The sequence below is a fragment of the Humulus lupulus genome, chromosome 8 (assembly GCF_963169125.1).
Source record: "Humulus lupulus chromosome 8, drHumLupu1.1, whole genome shotgun sequence".
Taxonomy (NCBI): Eukaryota; Viridiplantae; Streptophyta; class Magnoliopsida; order Rosales; family Cannabaceae; genus Humulus; species Humulus lupulus.
Window position 1 is genome coordinate 72,177,219 of NC_084800.1, and position 17,573 is coordinate 72,194,791.

Below are 17,573 nucleotides of genomic sequence, written 5' to 3' on the forward strand. Positions count from 1 at the left end.
TTTACTTATTTTATTTCTAAATTTTAGCTGACTTTATTAGTATATGATTCTTATATTTTTTTAGGAGTCTTGTTACTTGACACTTTAAGGTGCCCAACACTACATAAGGTGACACCCCGTGATTAGTTACCGATACCACATAATACTTATTAAATTCAAATAAGTAGGACTCGATATTGGATTCTACCAATAGCGGTGGTGTTGGGCACCAATAGTGCCCTTTATCAATTCTCTTTTTTTAGGGGCTCTATTAATTTATATATATATATATATATATGAATATTCTTATGTAGGCATCACTTTTGCCCTTACCACCGTAGGAGTGTTTTCTATTTTCGGCACTTGGAGAAATTATAACCAATTTTTTTTTGTATGATGACATACATTTAGTTATAACAGGCATCTTGCTAATTTTTGAAAAATTCTAAATAATTTACGATGCTAAAATTAAAGTTCAAATAGTCAGTTGCACTCGTGCCTAATTTTTTTATACGCATGGAAAACATATTATTTGAACTTTGATTTCAGCACCTTAAATTATTCGAAATTTCCCGAAAATTGGTGAGATGCCTTCTATAACTATCATGTATGTTGTAATATAAAAAAAAATTGGATTATAATTTCTCAAAGTACCAAAAATAAAATAAAAAAACGTTTCTACAGTAGGGGCAAAAGTAATGCCCCTACCTAAGAAGCTCTCTCTATATAAATAAATATATAATGAAATGAAAAATATTTGTACCTATAGGTACTTTTAGTATTTTCACTAAATGGATAAGTTATAATTCTATTTTTTTTATATGGCGGTGTATAATGTAATTATAGGAAATCCCTCACAAATTTTTAATAAATTCTGAATAATTTATAATGTCGAAATTAGAATACAAATAACTTGTAGTACATATATTTATTTCGACATTTATACGCGAGTGCAACCAACTGTTTGAATCTTAATTTTTACTTCCTAAACTATACAGTATTTTATAAAAGATTTTATGTAACTACATCATATATTGTCATGTAAAATAAATAAAATTACAGCCTATCTATGTACATAAAATAATAAAGTAGTTATAATTAAGTAGTGATTAAACTATACTATAGTATTACCCATTTATAATTAGAGATATATATTGTTAACTTCAATCTTCAACAAATAGTCTTATAGTCGAGATATCGTTTTCAATTTCACTTTTGTAATGTATTGTAACTCTAGATTGAGTACTATTGAATATATCGTAGTCAAATTTTCTCAATCCATTAGATAACCTTTGTTTGATAGGAAATCGAAATACTATCTAATTAAACAAATTATGATGGCTATGTGGATAAGGCCTACATGTTTTTTTATTACATAACTAAAACATGTAAAAAAAATATATTAAATGTAGTAATAATGCTTTCTTATATTTAATATTTCGAACGTGATCAATACATATATATGTGTATGCATGCATGTTAGCAAGGTTTGAAGGGTTAATCAATTACTAAACAATTTTAAATTTATATTCTTTTTATTCTCCAACAAATTAAGAAATAAACTCTCCCAATTAATAATTTTTATTATTATTTTAAGTCTTAATTTATCTTATAATCACTAACCTAATACAAAAGAGGGGTTCCAAATTCAAAACTTCTCCCTAATATTAAAAAAAATCTGATAATTATACAAAATAAGTCATTTCATTTACTACGATCATTAACTTTAGACTCCAATAAAATATGTAAATAGTGTGCTATATTTAGCATAAAAACAAATATATTATATATTTAGACAAATGTATGAACTACTTCATTCACACAGTGGAGAATGAAACGATACAAACCATTACCAGCAGAATTTTATAAACTAATTAAAAAGTATCATAAACGATAAACCATGAAACAGCAACAGACAATTACAATTGAATGGACATATATAATTGAGATATTTTAGTTTTATCTATATAAATAAATTTATTTAGTTATTTGCAACTAAAATTCCTCCATTTTAGATAGGAAAAAACAATATTGTTTGGTGTGTATCCTTTACTCAATAACTTAATAATTAGTTTTCACACCAATATATATAAATTCACCCATAGTATGGCAAAGCTTCAAATTAAAACAAACATATCTTTCTAGCTAGCTCTCCTCCCATTTTATACTGATAATTATTGTTTACACCAACATGTCAAAGATGGCCTTCAATTTAACTTTCATTCTATGCTCGGTTATTCTCTTCTCATCAACCTTTGTAAATGCTCGTTTTCTCACTGAGAAATTATTAGAAAATAAACAAGAAAATGAGAATGAGAAGACCACTAAGGAGACAATTGGCAATGAAAAGATCTCATCCATCCCTGGAATACCATCCATCCCAGGAATTCCCGAATTCTCATCAATTCCAGGATTCTCATCTATTCCAGGATTCTCAAATGCACCACCACTCTTTAATATTCCTGGAATGTCATTCATTCCTGGAATTCCTGGGATGCCGTCCATTCCTGGAATGCCATCCATTCCAGGAATGTCAGATCTTCCTAATATTCCAATATTGAACCCTCTAATCCCTATGACTCCAAATTTACCACCCCTTCCTCCTTTACTTACTCCTTCCACTCCCACTCCCATTTCTTTTCCTTCGCCTCCTGCTCCAAATTCACCAATCTCGCCTTCTCCTAATTCTCCCTCTAAGTCTTCTCCTAGTCCTGCCACATCCTCCTCGCCTTCTCTTGCTCCTGGGCCTGACACTTCCAGTAGGAATTTTCCATCCCCTACTGTTTCTCCCACTCCCGCTCCTGCAACTCCCACCTCATTCTCCTCATCACCTAGCCCGACAGGGTACTGAGAATATATTACTAACAAATATATATATAGTAGTTTTGGCATTTTCAGTTTGTTGATCCAATAATATATATGTATTTGCATAAGAAAATGTAGCTATGGGTTTTGTGATTTTTATATATATATGTGCAATTATATGTATGTATATGTAAGAAGCAACTGCATACGTGTAAAAACATGAATACATTGACTCTTATTCAATACGAAATATTGTATTGTATACAAAAGATCTTGGCCATTAAATTTGTGTTCTTCCATTAGTCTAAATGCTCAAATCTCTTCTATATAAATAGTATGTAGATAATATAAATTTTTTGTTTTAAATATTTTTTTATTAAGATTAACATAATATTCTAAATGTTTAATGGAATATACATTTAAAATTATTTAAAAATAGATATTTATTAATTAATAATATAAATTCAAATATTAAATTTAAATTCAAATGTTATAAAATGTCATTATTATAATAATCACTACTACAAAAACAGATTTTCCCGACAATTTTTTAACTGTCATTATTGAGCAATGACGACAGTCGACTAACTGTTGTATTTGTCTATGCCGGCGTAGAGGTAGCTACACCGACAGTTAATGAGTGTCGTCGTTGCTGGCTACGCCGACAGTTAATAGGTGTCGTCACTGCTGGCAACGCCAACAGTTAATACGTGTCGCCGTTGCTGACAACGCCGACAGTTAAGAAGTGTCACTGTTGCTAGCAACACCGACAATTATTATGTGTCACTGTTGCTAGCAACACCGACAGTTAATAAATATTGCTATAACATTAAATTTATATATATATAATAATTTTTCAATATATATTTTTTAAAACTTTTAATTATATTTTTAACAATTGAAGTTTGATATAAATTTCAATAAAAAAATTACTCATAATTAATTATTATTACCATAACTTGTAAAAAAATTATCATAATAAAATTACTCAAAAATCCATAAAAATCCATATACATACAACAATTACTCATACAATTGAAATATAAATAATACATCAAATCCCAATGAGACTAAATAATTCTCAATAGAAATTCATTATTCTCAATGTAAATAACACATCAAATCCTCAATGTACATAATTCTTACAAGAAAGAAATAAAATAATACCCAACAACTTGAAGAAGAATTTCTTGTTGTCTTAGTTCTCTTATATAATTGTCTTGGTTCTCTTAAATATCCAAGTAGAGTTTTAGCCTACAATATAGAATAAACACCATTAAAGTCAAACCAAAACTAAAATAAATAGAGAACTTGAGGTTGCAGAAGACATAAAAAGGATGAAAGTGATTTTCAGTCACAAAAATAATTTATATAAAAGTTGTATTTTTCTTATCAAACCGGATAGCCTCATGGCTTAAGTAGTTAGTCTTAGTTCTTTAAACTAAGGAATACATACATGTCAATCTCAATTTAAAAGTCATAGTTCTTTAAACTAAGGTGATGCTAGACATTCTCTCCATAGTAGTAAACTAGAGACTAATAGCTACAGTTTAAAAGACAAAATCGTAAAAGAAAATCAACCACGAACCAAAAGGAAAAGTGAAAATGATTTATAGAAATAGAGCATATATATAATGCTTTGAAATAACATATAAAATACTGAAAGAATGGGAATATAAAATGCTTTGAATAAAATTATGGCAATCTCTCTTAAAATTCTAACATCAACCTCATATAATCACCTTTTTTCAATAAGACAAATTGTTGAATACTTTAAACTTTCTAGCCTAAAAGTTCCTTGTGTCCTGTGTGTGCAGTCTTAAAACAGGTTGTAAATAAATGTCATGCTAAAAGCTCACCAACACATACCTGGAAGAGTGTGAGTTGGACAAATAGAGTTGTAGCTTCTGTGTGAAGAGTCTGAACTTTTCGCTCAAGTTCCTATATATTGCGAGCTTTCCTCTCCTTTGAGCAAGCACAGACTGCTGATCAGTCAGTATCCTTTGTCATAGAATGAAAATGTCAGGGGAAGAGGGCATACTTAGAAATAGAAAATTAATACAAGAGATAGAACTAAAAATATAGTTATATTTCACCAATAATGCATGGATCTATTTAGTGCCAAAATCTCAAGTAATTCAGAAACTTCTCAAAAGAATCATATTGCCCTCAACTTATTATCCAAAACATTTTTACAAAATAATACATTTAATTAATTGCCTACCAAAGATCTTATCCTATAAAAGGTTATATAGCATTAAAATTTCATCGAACTTTAAAGCCTACACTCAGACAAATTGCTATATAAGTCCATACGAGAAATCAAACCCTAGATTTCATGGCAGCAACCCATGGACCTAACCTCTCAACTTAAGAAATATAAGCCATTAAACCTACCCAGGATTATGCCTCCCCCAGAGTAGTGATACGTTTTTGGGCATTAACATCAACACGGCCAGCTATCTGGCCAGCTATCTTTCCAACTTTGGCATTAAGATTGCCTTTCTCTTGCTTTTTTCTCCCGCAACAGGATTGTGAGGCCTTGCAATATTCAGAAAAGTGAGAAGGCTACAGTAGATTCATATACAAGTCCAAGAATCAATTACTAAAACCTATTTTTTTTCTTCAGATTATTAACAGCTCATAAATAGTAAAATATATTTTAAAACAACATCATGTTCAGACTCAACAAAAGAGAAATAGAAAGGAGATTACGTGTGCTAATCGCGAACGAGCACGCCAATGGGGAAGCACACGCTGGGATTGAGGTAAGGCCGTGAGTGAGGGAAGGATGTGGTGACTTCACGAGGGTGTGGCTGAGAGGTATAAAAAGCACTATTTAGTGTTCCATCATTTATAAAAATAATACAAGGCATATAGAATATAAATAGCCATCAAAATTGGAAGTGAAGTTCAACTCAAAACCCATTCATATATGGTCTCCCTCTTAAACTTCAAGATCCAAACAAAGGGTAATTATTAAAAATATTGGTACATTGAATTACAAATATTTGTAAGTCTTTGAATTTGACATTAATTAGGAACAAAATATTAAACTTAGCCCAAATACCATTCTGAATTCTTTAATCATGGAATTGAAGCACATAAATCTTCCCAGACAAACAAGCAAAGCAATCTAGAGCAATTTGATTCTTCAGATAAGAAAAGCATTAAAAAAGAAGCACCCAAAAACATAAACACAAAGTAAGACTTATTGAATATAATCCAATCCGAGCATTCTGATTTCTTCCATTCCTTTATTTTAAATAAATTTCTCTTGTTTCACAAAAAGTATATCAAATTCAGACCAGACAAATGAGCAGTAAAGTAATCATGGTGAGTTATATACGTTCAGATACATTAATTCAAACACCTCGTATTCATATTTCATTCTATCAAAACAGATAATTTGCCTTTATTACAGTTGAGTAACCAACAAGACAATATTAGTTTACTACCAATCAATAAAAGGTAAGTAAATTACCTTGGTTATCATTTTCTGAGATAAAACAAGCTCCTTGGGATCAATCTCATACTCGGGGACTTCGCGTGCATTTATAACGTTCATGTGATGAGCCATCTAACACAGTAAAGTTCAAAATTAAAAATTTGCAACATGCTTTTATTTTGTCAAAAGAATGATAATATAAGCCACTGACACTAGAGAAGACGCAAAACATACCGGAGGCTTTGCACCATGTTCCTCTAAAAGTTTGATCACATCTTCATTTTTGTAATGCACAGCATCTGCAAGAGGCTGTTGAATATTCAATATAGAGGATATGATAATGGTCCATACTTCATATAACTATATAAGAATACACAATGCTAAAGATTGAACAGCCACAACAACACGCAATGATCCATTTTAAACCAATTGTAAAAAGAAAATTCCAAGTATTTTTTTGTCAAAGTTCGTGCAAGAATTACCATCTTCATGCCTTTAATTACAGACCCAATCAAGTTCTTAAAACTAGTATTTAATCTAATACAACAAAAAATTGATTCATACAGAATAGGGAAAAAAAGTTTTCTTGGTATAAGAAGTTCGATTTAAAGTAAATAAATTTCTTTTAAAAAAAATGATATCAAGGTAAACAAATTCATTATTATACTTCAATTTTACTGCTTTTTTTTTTAAGGAAAAATGTAAGTCAGTCCAAGTTGAATGAGCACAAATGGGTCATTGCGTGTTGTTGTGGCATGGAAGAGGAGTCAAAGTTCTCAGACCATAAACCTGTCTATGCTCTTTTCTCTGTACAAATAGACTCCAAAAGACATAACAACAACAACACCAACAACAAATTATTTTATTAAATTTAATTGATTACTCTTACCAACACAATACCTCAGATGAGATATACTAGTTGTGATAGATTTTCTTGAGAAGGCTGGGAAATTTAAGGAAGCAGCAACACTTATTCTTGCTTATGTTCTTTCCAACTCACTCTGGTCATCTAGTAAAATAAGCAGCAAAACATAAATATAGGCACAAAACAGAACAAAAAATACAAAATAGAGATTAACCATAAAAATAGGCACAAAACAGGACTCAAAATAAGCAAACAACATACACTGCTTTTATTTTTAGTTGATGTTTCTAATGAGGCTCTTAAACCTTTTAGAATTAAATTTTAAGATTATCAGGATGCCACTTCTCTTGACCACAGCACTAGGATAAGTCATCATCAGTGCAGTGACCAAACCAAAACTCATAAAGAACAAAAAATGGAACTAGCATCCATACTTCCAAGGCCAAAATTATTAACAAACCTAACTTGGTCTAGAACCCAAATCAATTCAGTTGTCAAGCCACTACACCAACCATGGGAAAAATCCTAGAGACCTCACGAGCCTAAAAACTAGACCTTCGGCTATAAACTCTAGGACCCTTTTTCAAAATCACAGCCAAGAGCTTAGAAATGAATACATATATATATATATATAAATATATATATAAATTAAGTTAACAATATTAAAAATAAAACAAACAAATATATATATAAATATATACCTGCCACCTACGATGATTGGAGAGGTGGGGACGCCGCCTACGATGGAGCTGCCGAGAGGATGATCGGAGGTCTTCGTTGCTCGAGAGGATGAACGGTCTAAGAGAAGAGAGAGGGAGACTTACAGAGGTTTGGGGTTCAGTCGTTTATGGTTTGGGGTTTGAGGTCTGAGAGAAGAGAGAGGGAGACTTACAGAGGTTAGAGGTTCGGGGTTTGGGGATTGAGGTTTGGGGTCTGAGAGGAGAGAGAGGGGATTGGGGTCATTTGGGGTATGTGTCTGAGACAGAGGAAAAATATCAGAGGGAAAACAAAAAAAATTGGGGTTTTTCTTTTTGTTTTCGCGCGAAATAGGCCTCTCTCTTAAAGTAAAATGCTTTAAATTTAATTTATTCTCTATTTCTAAATTTTAATGTAACTAATACTACTTTTATAAATATGTTAAACAATAATAATTAAATTAAATTAAAGTATTGTTACTTTTAATATCATAATTAATTTAAAATTTGATATAAAAATTATTATAAATACAAAAGTTAATAATATGAAAAATTTAGAAAAAAAAATATAGTTTTAAAAGTTTTTAATAAATACATATTTTATTTTTTAAATTTTATTATATTTTTAAATTTTTATTTGAATTTTGGCGACATTTTATAACTGTCGTCATTGGTCTCGAATTAACTGTCGGCGTTGGGGTCAATAGCAACATTATTTAACTGTCGACATTAGTCTCGAATTAACTGTTGGCATTGGTGTCAATAGCGACACATTTTAACTATTGACATTGCTCTCGAATTAACTGTCGGCGTTGGGGTCAATAGCGACAGTCACAAGCAACGGTGACAGTTATTAGCTGTCGGCGTTGGTCTCTATGCCTACAGTTTTTAACTGTCGACGTAGAGTCCCATTAAGCAATTACGACAGTCAACAGAGTTGACTGTCGTGGTTGGGTGTCGGGAAAGCCCAGTTTTGTAGTAGTGACCCTAGCAGGCGATGCATTGCTTAGCAAGTGATGCCTCGCCTATAGGCAAGTGACGAATCACCTAGGCAGTCCGTACAGGGTCGTACATTTACGTAATTAAGCTCCAAATTATGTGTTTTATAGCTCTAATCCTATTTGTTAGACTTGATGATGACACCTATACTATATATAAAGGTTAATAGAGTTTTAAAGTCTTGATCACACTTTTCAACTCTCTCTCTCTCTCAAGCTGTCAAAGGTCATAAGTTTTCTCCAAGAAACTCATCAAGTATTGTGTGACAGTCAGAATCCCGTGATCCACAGGGGGAAAGACCCGGTAAATGTTGTGCTATCCCACATCGCCAGGAGAAGGTTAAGTGTGATGATTCTAAGACTGTGTAGGTGTGGGACTACACAGTTGAAGAGGGCTTAAATGAATTGATGAGTACTATCTATGCCAACAAGATGCATATTCTTTTCGGTAGCCCATCACTTGAGAACTCCAAAGTTAATCGTGCTTTACCTGGAGTGCTCTCATGATGGGTGACCTCCTGAGAAGTTTTCCCAGGAAGCGTGCGAGTGAGGACAAAGCACGCACGAAAGACTCTTGTTGGTTTGTAGGGCCAGTCGTCATTCTAGGAAGCAGTCATAGTGACGTGTGGCGTTACACATTGCTTGACTAGTTTTAGTTTAAAAGACTTGTTCAATCCCACTTCTCATTCCATCTTAGTGAAGCTTCAAGCAACAATGGGAAAGCTTGGAATAGATATTTTGGACAGCAAACATTCATCTTGTATAAGCCTTTAGATGTCTCCCAACTTTGAAGATTCGATTTGCTCAAATTCAAAGGTTGTATCTCTTTAAACAATTACTTTGTAATTGTGTTATTCTATTTGTGATTTACTTCCTTAATTATGTTTACATAGTTAGTATTGACGATTAAATGTTTCTAAGTTCATTTTATAATCATTTAATCACTTAATCTTTAACTTTCAAGATTTGCATTCATACTTTGAATATGATTATTTGATTATCAATATTTGCATTCATACTTTAAATAAGATTCTTGATTAGCATCTAGGGTTTGTAATATTGAATTATTCAATTATTCATTGTTGATTTAGAAAGTATAAAGCCATAAATTCTCAACAGTAAGTTTCACACTAATGAGAGAATTTTCATGAACTTTTTTATTCCTCCTATGCCAAATGCGCCAAAAGAGAACCAACACATGTTTCATTTCTTTTACAGTTAAACAAGGAATAATCTCTAAGAGAAACACATAGAAATCCGCAGAGGTAAGGTTTGAGGCACTTAACTTGATAGGACATGCCTTCCAAACATTGGTTAAAGATGAACAATCCCATAATGCATGGAATGATGAATCTACCTCCGATGAACAAACTGAGCATAATATATTAGTGTTAACACCATACTTTTGGAGATTCAACATCACAGGAATCCACCCGAAAGATTCTTTCAAAACAAAAATTTTGATTTTTTAATTTTTTTTTATATTTCTTAATTTCCATAAAAGTAATATTCATCAACAATATATTTGTTATTATTTTTTATTTCTCTTGGTATTATCTTTTTATGGTATAGTTTTCCTATTAATTTTTATCAAGATTCACAAAATAATAATCAAATTTAATAATAATAATGAATTTATATATGTAACAAATTTTAATTATTTTAGTGTTGAATTTGTTGCTACATTTTCCAAATTGAACTTGAATGAAACTTGTTGTAATAACCCAGATTTTTTTTTATTATTTTTTATGTAAACATTATTCTGTGAATTTTTTTTAAGAGTGAATAATAATTAAAATAATATTTGGTGAATATTATTTTAATTAAAGAAATGTGAGTTGACCGCTTTAGACCATAGTGTGAGGATTTAGATGTGAAATAAATCTAAAATAGACATCTTGTTCAAAAAGTTTTAGTATATGATTTTATGTATTTGGAATCCACATAAAATCATAGAATCATTTTAGACTATGATTTTGTGACTTATTCATATAGAGTCTATGAATAATTCAAGAAGAATTTTATAGGATTAAAATCATGATTTTATGTTGAAAGGACTCACATAAAATCATAGACATAAGTTAAACCAAAGTTGCATTTTTGGTGTTTAGACTATAGTTTATATTTACCATTCTTAAGCTATAGTTTTAATGTTTTATTTTGAGAAGCGTACGGTGGTGTGTTTGGCTGCACACATACTTATTGGAGGGAAACACAATTTAAACAGCTACGGCAGTTTTTAGAGGTTACCAGGCAGGGAATTAGAACCGTTGTTTTTCTTCATTAGTTTCAGCCATTTTTTTTTTAACATGAGAGGATAACTGAGATTAGAGAAAGAGAACACATTGTGTTCTTGTTTTGTACGTTCACTTCGGGTCCAAGAAGGAGGAATCACATGTGAGTTTTCTTTGGGTTACAGTCCTTAGACACGTCCTTAGAGCCTATGTTTTGATTGTAGAAGAAAGCAAGAGAAAGAAGGGAGTGTTACAGGGAGTTCGGTACAAGAATAGTCAGAAGAAAAACGTAAGTCCGGACCTACCTTTGCGTTGATTTTTCTCTTAGATTCTGAGTACCAAATTCATGTCAAATGGTTTTGTTGTGTTCATAGTTTTGTCTACTAAGTTGAGGAGAAGAAGAAATTACCAAGAACCGGCCACAGTAAGAGGTATATATTCATAGATTTCCTTCGTAGTTTTACGTTTCCGATTTTTCATCTTTGTTTCTTAGGATGGTGATGACTTCTGTGGACTGTTATGTATGGTTTTTGTTAATGTTAAGTTTTAGCTCTTGCTGTTTGTTGTCAAAAATTATACATTTTGTCTTGTCTAGCTTTCGATCTGTTTTATCTCAATATTATAAAGGGTTATCACTGTTTTGACAGGTTAGTTGTTAGTTAAAATAATAATGGTCTTTTCCAGCTGGCAGTCCACGTGACAAGCTGTTGTCACTTGATTTTGTCCTTTCTATATATAGATCATTGTGCTAAACAGAGCTACTAACTCTTTGAGAAAAAAACCCTAGATATTGTAGATCTTGTTTCTTAGACTTTTCTGTGTGGTGCAGAGATAAGTGTGGAGAAGAAGCTGGTGATCTACTTGGGCTTTTGAAGAGGAGCAGCTAAAGCTTGGTGCAGACATTCACTGAAGGGAGTTCAGCCGATTCTTTGAAGGGAGTTCGAAGAAAGATCTCTGTCAAGTTTTTGCTGGAGATCGTAATTGGTTACTAATTGGTGTACATAGATTGATTTGATTGTGCAGTCAATCTATATTCTGTATTTCTATTTGTAACTTGTATTTGTAAACTTTGTTTGAAAGATTTCAGTTCTATAATAAATCTTCTTGAAAGATTACAAGTGTTTTATGTTCAATCAATAATTGAGTTCTTTGAGTATAAGGTTCTTTGATTACTGTAAGTAATTTGAAATAATCATTAGAATAGCACACCCACTTTCAGTTTTAATCAGTGTCTTGGGATTAGAAACACTCATTAAGGTCTTGGGGATAGTATAATATATGTGGTCTTAAGATTTAAGAGGGTTTGGTGGTGGTTTAAGATTGAAGATGGTGGCTGGCCGTGCATGGAAGTGCCACTTTGAGTGGTCACGGATGGAGGCCGATGGTGATGAGGGTGGTGGTTGTGATAGTCGAATGGTGGTCATGGTGGTTAGGAGTGAAACCGTGACTGCCTAGGTGAGGAAAGATGGAGATGGGTATGGCTTGGGAGAGAAATGGCTGAATGTGTACAAGGAAGAAGACAATGGGGTGTTCACGTGTATGTTCATCCATTCAGCAACAAGTTACCAATGGTTACTGATTGGTAACCAAAGAGACCAAAAATGGTAGTTGGTCCCAAAACTTTAGGATTTTATAGCAAGACTTGGGATTAAATACTTCTAAGTTTTAGGTCTGATTTTAATGATTCGGGGTTAGAAAAATTTATCTAAGTAACATTTAAGACTAATAATTTACGAGCTAGGCTCAGGAATTATTATGTAAGCTTCAAGAAAAATTCGAAGTTCGGGAATTAATTTCAAAGTTTAGATTTGACAACTTAGAACCTACGAAATATTTTCAAGGACTTCGAAAATATTTTAGGAAGTACAATATTACTAATTTTAAGTCTCAAGATCAAGGATTGGACTCAGGGCTCGTGTTTTGGACTCGAGCATCGAAAAATGGAATTTTAAGAAATAATTGGAGTTTTGACTTGAAATTTCGGACGTAGTCTAGGATAAAATTATTATAGGAAATAATAATTTTCTAAGTTGAGATTAGGATTTTTGAGAAGGGTATTATGGTCATTTTACCCCAAGGGCTCGGGTTTGGGCCAAGGTCGGGAATTTTAGTTTTTGATTTTTAAATTCCCTTATTTATATTTAAAATCTTAGTAAAGCATAAACTAAGACATATTGTCCCAATATGATTATAGGGTCTAAACGCGATCGGAAATACTCACAAAGATATAATTCGCGAAAGCTAAGGACAAGAGGTAAGGAAGTATACACCAAGAGTAACTTAGCTTGTTGTGATTCTAGTGAATTGTTTGCATGTTTGTAGACTGCTGGTTAAATTCTAGATGCTATATATGTGTGTGATTATATGGCTGGATGCGCATGATAGTACCCATCTATCGGGTTTGAATGTGCTTAGTGCAGTAAAGTTATCATGAATGCATGTGTAATGTTTGTGACTGTCAAGGGAAACCTTGTGAGGGTGGACCCCATGCATCCGTGTAGTGGGGTTCACCGTGCAGTCAGTAAAGTCATCGAGTTTTAGTGAAGTTTACCCCTTTGGCACGGGAGGTGAGTATTCTCTGGGCCGCGGAGGCCACCCGGGGATCATGACCCCACAGATAGCTCGATGGCTCAGTACAAGGCCTTGTGAGGGCGGATTCCCCATGCAGCCGTACAGTGGGGTTATCTGCCAAGTCAGTAAAGTCATCGTGTTTTAGCAAAGTGTACCCCTTTGGTACGGGAGGTGAGTGATTAGTGGTGAAAAAATACACATTTATTGATTTTAATAGTCAAAATAAATTAAGTTTTAATTAATATTTTCATGGAATTAATATGATTTATTTTATAAATGAAAATATTTGATTATGATTTAATTTATTGTTATTTTGTAGGAATTAAAAGTTGTATTGTGGCACTTTGAAATGAAGAGAAAAGGAAACATTTAGATCTGAAAAAGAGAAGGGAAATATGGCATTTTTCTTGAAATATAGGCCCAAGAATTCGGCCCAGCAGCAACAACCCAATCCAAAGGCCCTTCCCAGCCCAAGCCGAGCCACGCCGAGCCGAGCCGTCGAGCCACCGAGCCGAGCCTGCCATCTGCCATGCCTCCTTCCTAGCCGATGCCTGTCCAGCACTCTCACGCCTACTGAAGCTTCCCCACATGCAAAGCCAAACCTCCTCAAGCCTTGCTCCCAACGCCCAAGATCAAGTGATGCCCAAAGAGACCCAGCTACCTTTTTTTTGTCCACATGCACAGCCAGCCGCCAGGTGTCCGCCTCTGATTGGTTGCGGCTGGTCAATGGACCAGCTGCCACCAGCCCATCTTGTGTGCTCTTTGGGCCTTGGACCTCCTATTTTAAGCTTAAAACTTATCTTTTTTTTGGTGTTTTTGAAAAAGAGCATTTTGACTATACACAAAAATAGCTAGGGTAATATTAATAATAAGATTTGATTTTTCAAAATCATATTTTATTATTAATATTTCAGATTTATTTTGTAATCCCCAAAGTGTTATTTATTGTCTTTTAGTCATTTTCTTCATCTATAAATAGGGACACTTTCTTCACATTTGGAATGTAATTTTTAGAGTAGAGAAACTATAGCAAAATTTCCACTCACTTTCTTCTCATATTTTCTTCTTAGAATTTTGTGAGAATCATGAGCATAATTGCCTAATCTTCCTAGGAAGGTTAGGGATGATTCCATATGCAAGTGAAGTTATTTTGCTACTTTGATTTACTATATTCTTAATGTAATATATTTGAGTTATTTATGTTCTTTCATCTCTATCTTTATTTTGTTATCTTTATTTACTTATGCTAATAGTATATAGGATTAGTCATGCTCTTTCTATGTGCTTCTAATTAGTAAAAGTAATATTGATACATAATTTTATGTCTAATCTTCTATTTCATTATTGCCCTTGGGTATTTTGTCATTTTTAGATTTTTCATAAGATTAACATTGTGCTTTTAAAGTAAAGAACTTTATAACTCAAATGAACTTTTGTTAGAAAAACTATGGACTTTAATGTTAGATTTTCCAAGTAAATGTTGGGATGTGAACTATTTACTTGTGTATTTTTGTAAATCAAGTAACCAAGTAACTAAACAAGCATATGGATGATTCTTGAAACCTTTCATTTTCTCAAACTCTTGATTCCATCTTACCTTTATTTCACTTATCTTATTTCATCACTTTATCAAAAATACAATACCAAAATCTCAAACTTCTTTCCACTTACAATTTTATTTACTTCTTGTTACTAACTTTTTGTGTTATTTCCTACTAACCTTTTGATATTAGGTTACCTCCTTGTGGATCGACTGCCCGATTATACTACAACCACCGCTTAGTGGTTGTCACATTTTGGGCGTTAAACAGTGAGTATTCTCTGAGCCGTGGAGGCCACACTGGGATTAAAACCCCACAGATAACACGATGGCTCAGTTATATGATTTCAGTATGTTACGCAGCACTTTGACTTATGTGAATATGCTAGACGTGTTGCTCAGTTTGCAGTTTCTAGATATGAATTTCTGTTATGCAAAGTTTGTTTTGGATAGTAGAGTCATAAGTTGTAGCTAGCTTCCTTACTGATTGTTATAGCTCATCAGTTACTCTGTGTGTGTAGGTAAAAGCAAAGCTTAAGGAGCAGTGCAATGAGCTGGAGGGGATTCTGTCTGAAGTATGCATACTGTGAAACAACCGACCTGCAGGGTTGTCAGGGTTCTCTTAAGTTTTCCGCTAAGTCTAGTAAAAGTTTTATCAATTTTATGTTTACTAGTTCTACTTAAAGAAGGCCCTATGGCCACAGACTATTTCTTAAGTTACGTTTAAATTAAATTTTGTTTTTAAAACTATGAGATCCCATCCAAATACTATTTTATTTTAAAGTACTCCAATGTAAATTTTTCGAAAGTTTACTCTAAAGTTTATTTAGTTTTTAACGTCCGATTTTTACCAAAGTTGACCGTAAGGGTCCAGTTGACCCCGGATAGTCATAGTCGTGTTCGGTGGGTCTAGTTAAGAAAAGTCGGGTCGTTACACTTGTAGAAGCCCAGAACGAATTTGCTTTTTCTTTTTCTCTTTTTTTTTTAATTCAATTTTTTAAAAAACTTTTTCTCCACATGTTTAACGCCGGTACTATAGACGTATCTGTAACGCCCTGGATAGCCAAGACCGTTACACTGTGTGTTTATAGAGTGCCAGACTTGCTAATCAAGTCATTTAAATAAAATCGTGTTATTAAAACTATTAAGGAACTAGGGTTAAAAGCGTTCTGGTCTCAAAAGCCACGTTTTCATTAAGAAACATTGTTTATTTACACGGGATCCCAAAAAATATCAGTTTAAAGGCCATCTACAAAAGTTACAAGGTTCAAATACATTAACCAGCCATACTAAGGCAAAACAAGCAGTTAGGTAATCCATGTCCTGACTCACTCCTCGACCATGGTGATCGAATAGCTGGCTAAGTACATTCCACCTCGGGGCTCTCCACCTCAGGCTTGGTCCAGCTTGCCTTTGCCTTTACCTTTACCTGCACCACGTAGCACCCGTAAGCCAAAGCCCAGCAAGAAAACACAACAACAACAGAGCATGAGCAATTAACAGACAAATCAATAACTCACATTGTATCTTATAAACTTAGATATATCATCAGTCAGTATAATCAAGTATTCCACATATTAGGCATTTTAGTTCATAATATACACAATTCACAAACGATAACCAGGGCTAACGCCCTCAGGCTGCTCCCTCTGTTATCCTGTTGTTCCTGGCTCCCAGTGGCCAACTCGCGCCCTGTGCGCTAAAATCACGTACGGTACTCTTAGACTGCTTTCACATGTCCCATGGCGTGATACCAACGTTGACACGATATAACTTTTGGGAACACTTAGTCCCATCACAATCCCACAACCGGGTGCAGTTTCCTTACCTTTCAATTCACTGGTTTCCGATGCCACGAAGTCGCAAGCACGGTCCTCTACCCCGAGCCTCTCCAAAGTCCTAATCACAGCACAAATGAAACATCCTTTGTCACTAATCAATCCAAAGCTACCTCCCCGGAACCAATCCCACACTCTCGGAACCCCCAAATCCCTAAAACAATGCACCGAAGACATCCCCCGAACCCTCGGAACAAAGGCTCAAAATTGCAAATTCTAACATCCTGAAATTGGCCTAGCGTCGCGGCGCCCAGCAAGTCAGGGGACTCGCCCTGCCCAGAAAATCAACCTCGCGCCGCAGCACGCAAGAACAGCGCCGCGGCGCTCCTTCGCGAGCCTAGAAAATCTGGGTTTTCCCTGCCTTTTTCCCGAACCCAAATCACTCCAAATCATCCCAACTTCATACCTAAGTCCCGAAACCAATTTAAAACCCCACATAGACCAACCAACAACCTATAAACATTATAATCTAACTCAATTACACAACCACCCACAGATTTCACACTTAAATTCAGATTCAAACCCTTGAACCAAAGCTTGAGAAAAGTGTAAACCAGCCCCTTTAGATTCTTAAACCATAACAGCTACGAAGATTCAAAC

General features: G+C 33.8%; 1 protein-coding gene and 1 long non-coding RNA gene across 5 annotated transcripts; both read right to left on the reverse strand.

Moving 5' to 3' along the window:
* Nucleotides 1-2,160: 2,160 nt before the first annotated feature.
* LOC133795605 (uncharacterized) lies at nt 2,161-2,871 on the reverse strand. Its single transcript, XM_062233059.1, has one exon. The coding sequence runs from the start codon at nt 2,869-2,871 to the stop codon at nt 2,161-2,163; it is 711 nt and encodes a 236-aa protein (XP_062089043.1).
* A 919-nt stretch (nt 2,872-3,790) lies between these two features.
* On the reverse strand, nt 3,791-8,110 carry LOC133797767 (uncharacterized). Of its 4 annotated transcripts, none has more exons than XR_009875689.1 (8): nt 7,799-8,110; nt 7,133-7,241; nt 6,467-6,531; nt 6,269-6,364; nt 5,500-5,600; nt 5,182-5,325; nt 4,654-4,785; nt 3,791-4,038 (listed from the first exon to the last, which is right to left on the reverse strand). It is a non-coding gene; the product is annotated as an uncharacterized LOC133797767 (long non-coding RNA). The 4 variants fall into 4 exon arrangements; XR_009875687.1 differs by having other exon boundaries at nt 6,467-6,541; XR_009875688.1 differs by having other exon boundaries at nt 7,122-7,241.
* Nucleotides 8,111-17,573: the final 9,463 nt, after the last annotated feature.

Coding starts and splice junctions, on each gene's coding strand:
- LOC133795605 (XM_062233059.1), bottom strand. CDS start 2,871: ATGCCAAAACTACTATATATATATTTGTTAGTAATATATTCTCAGTAC.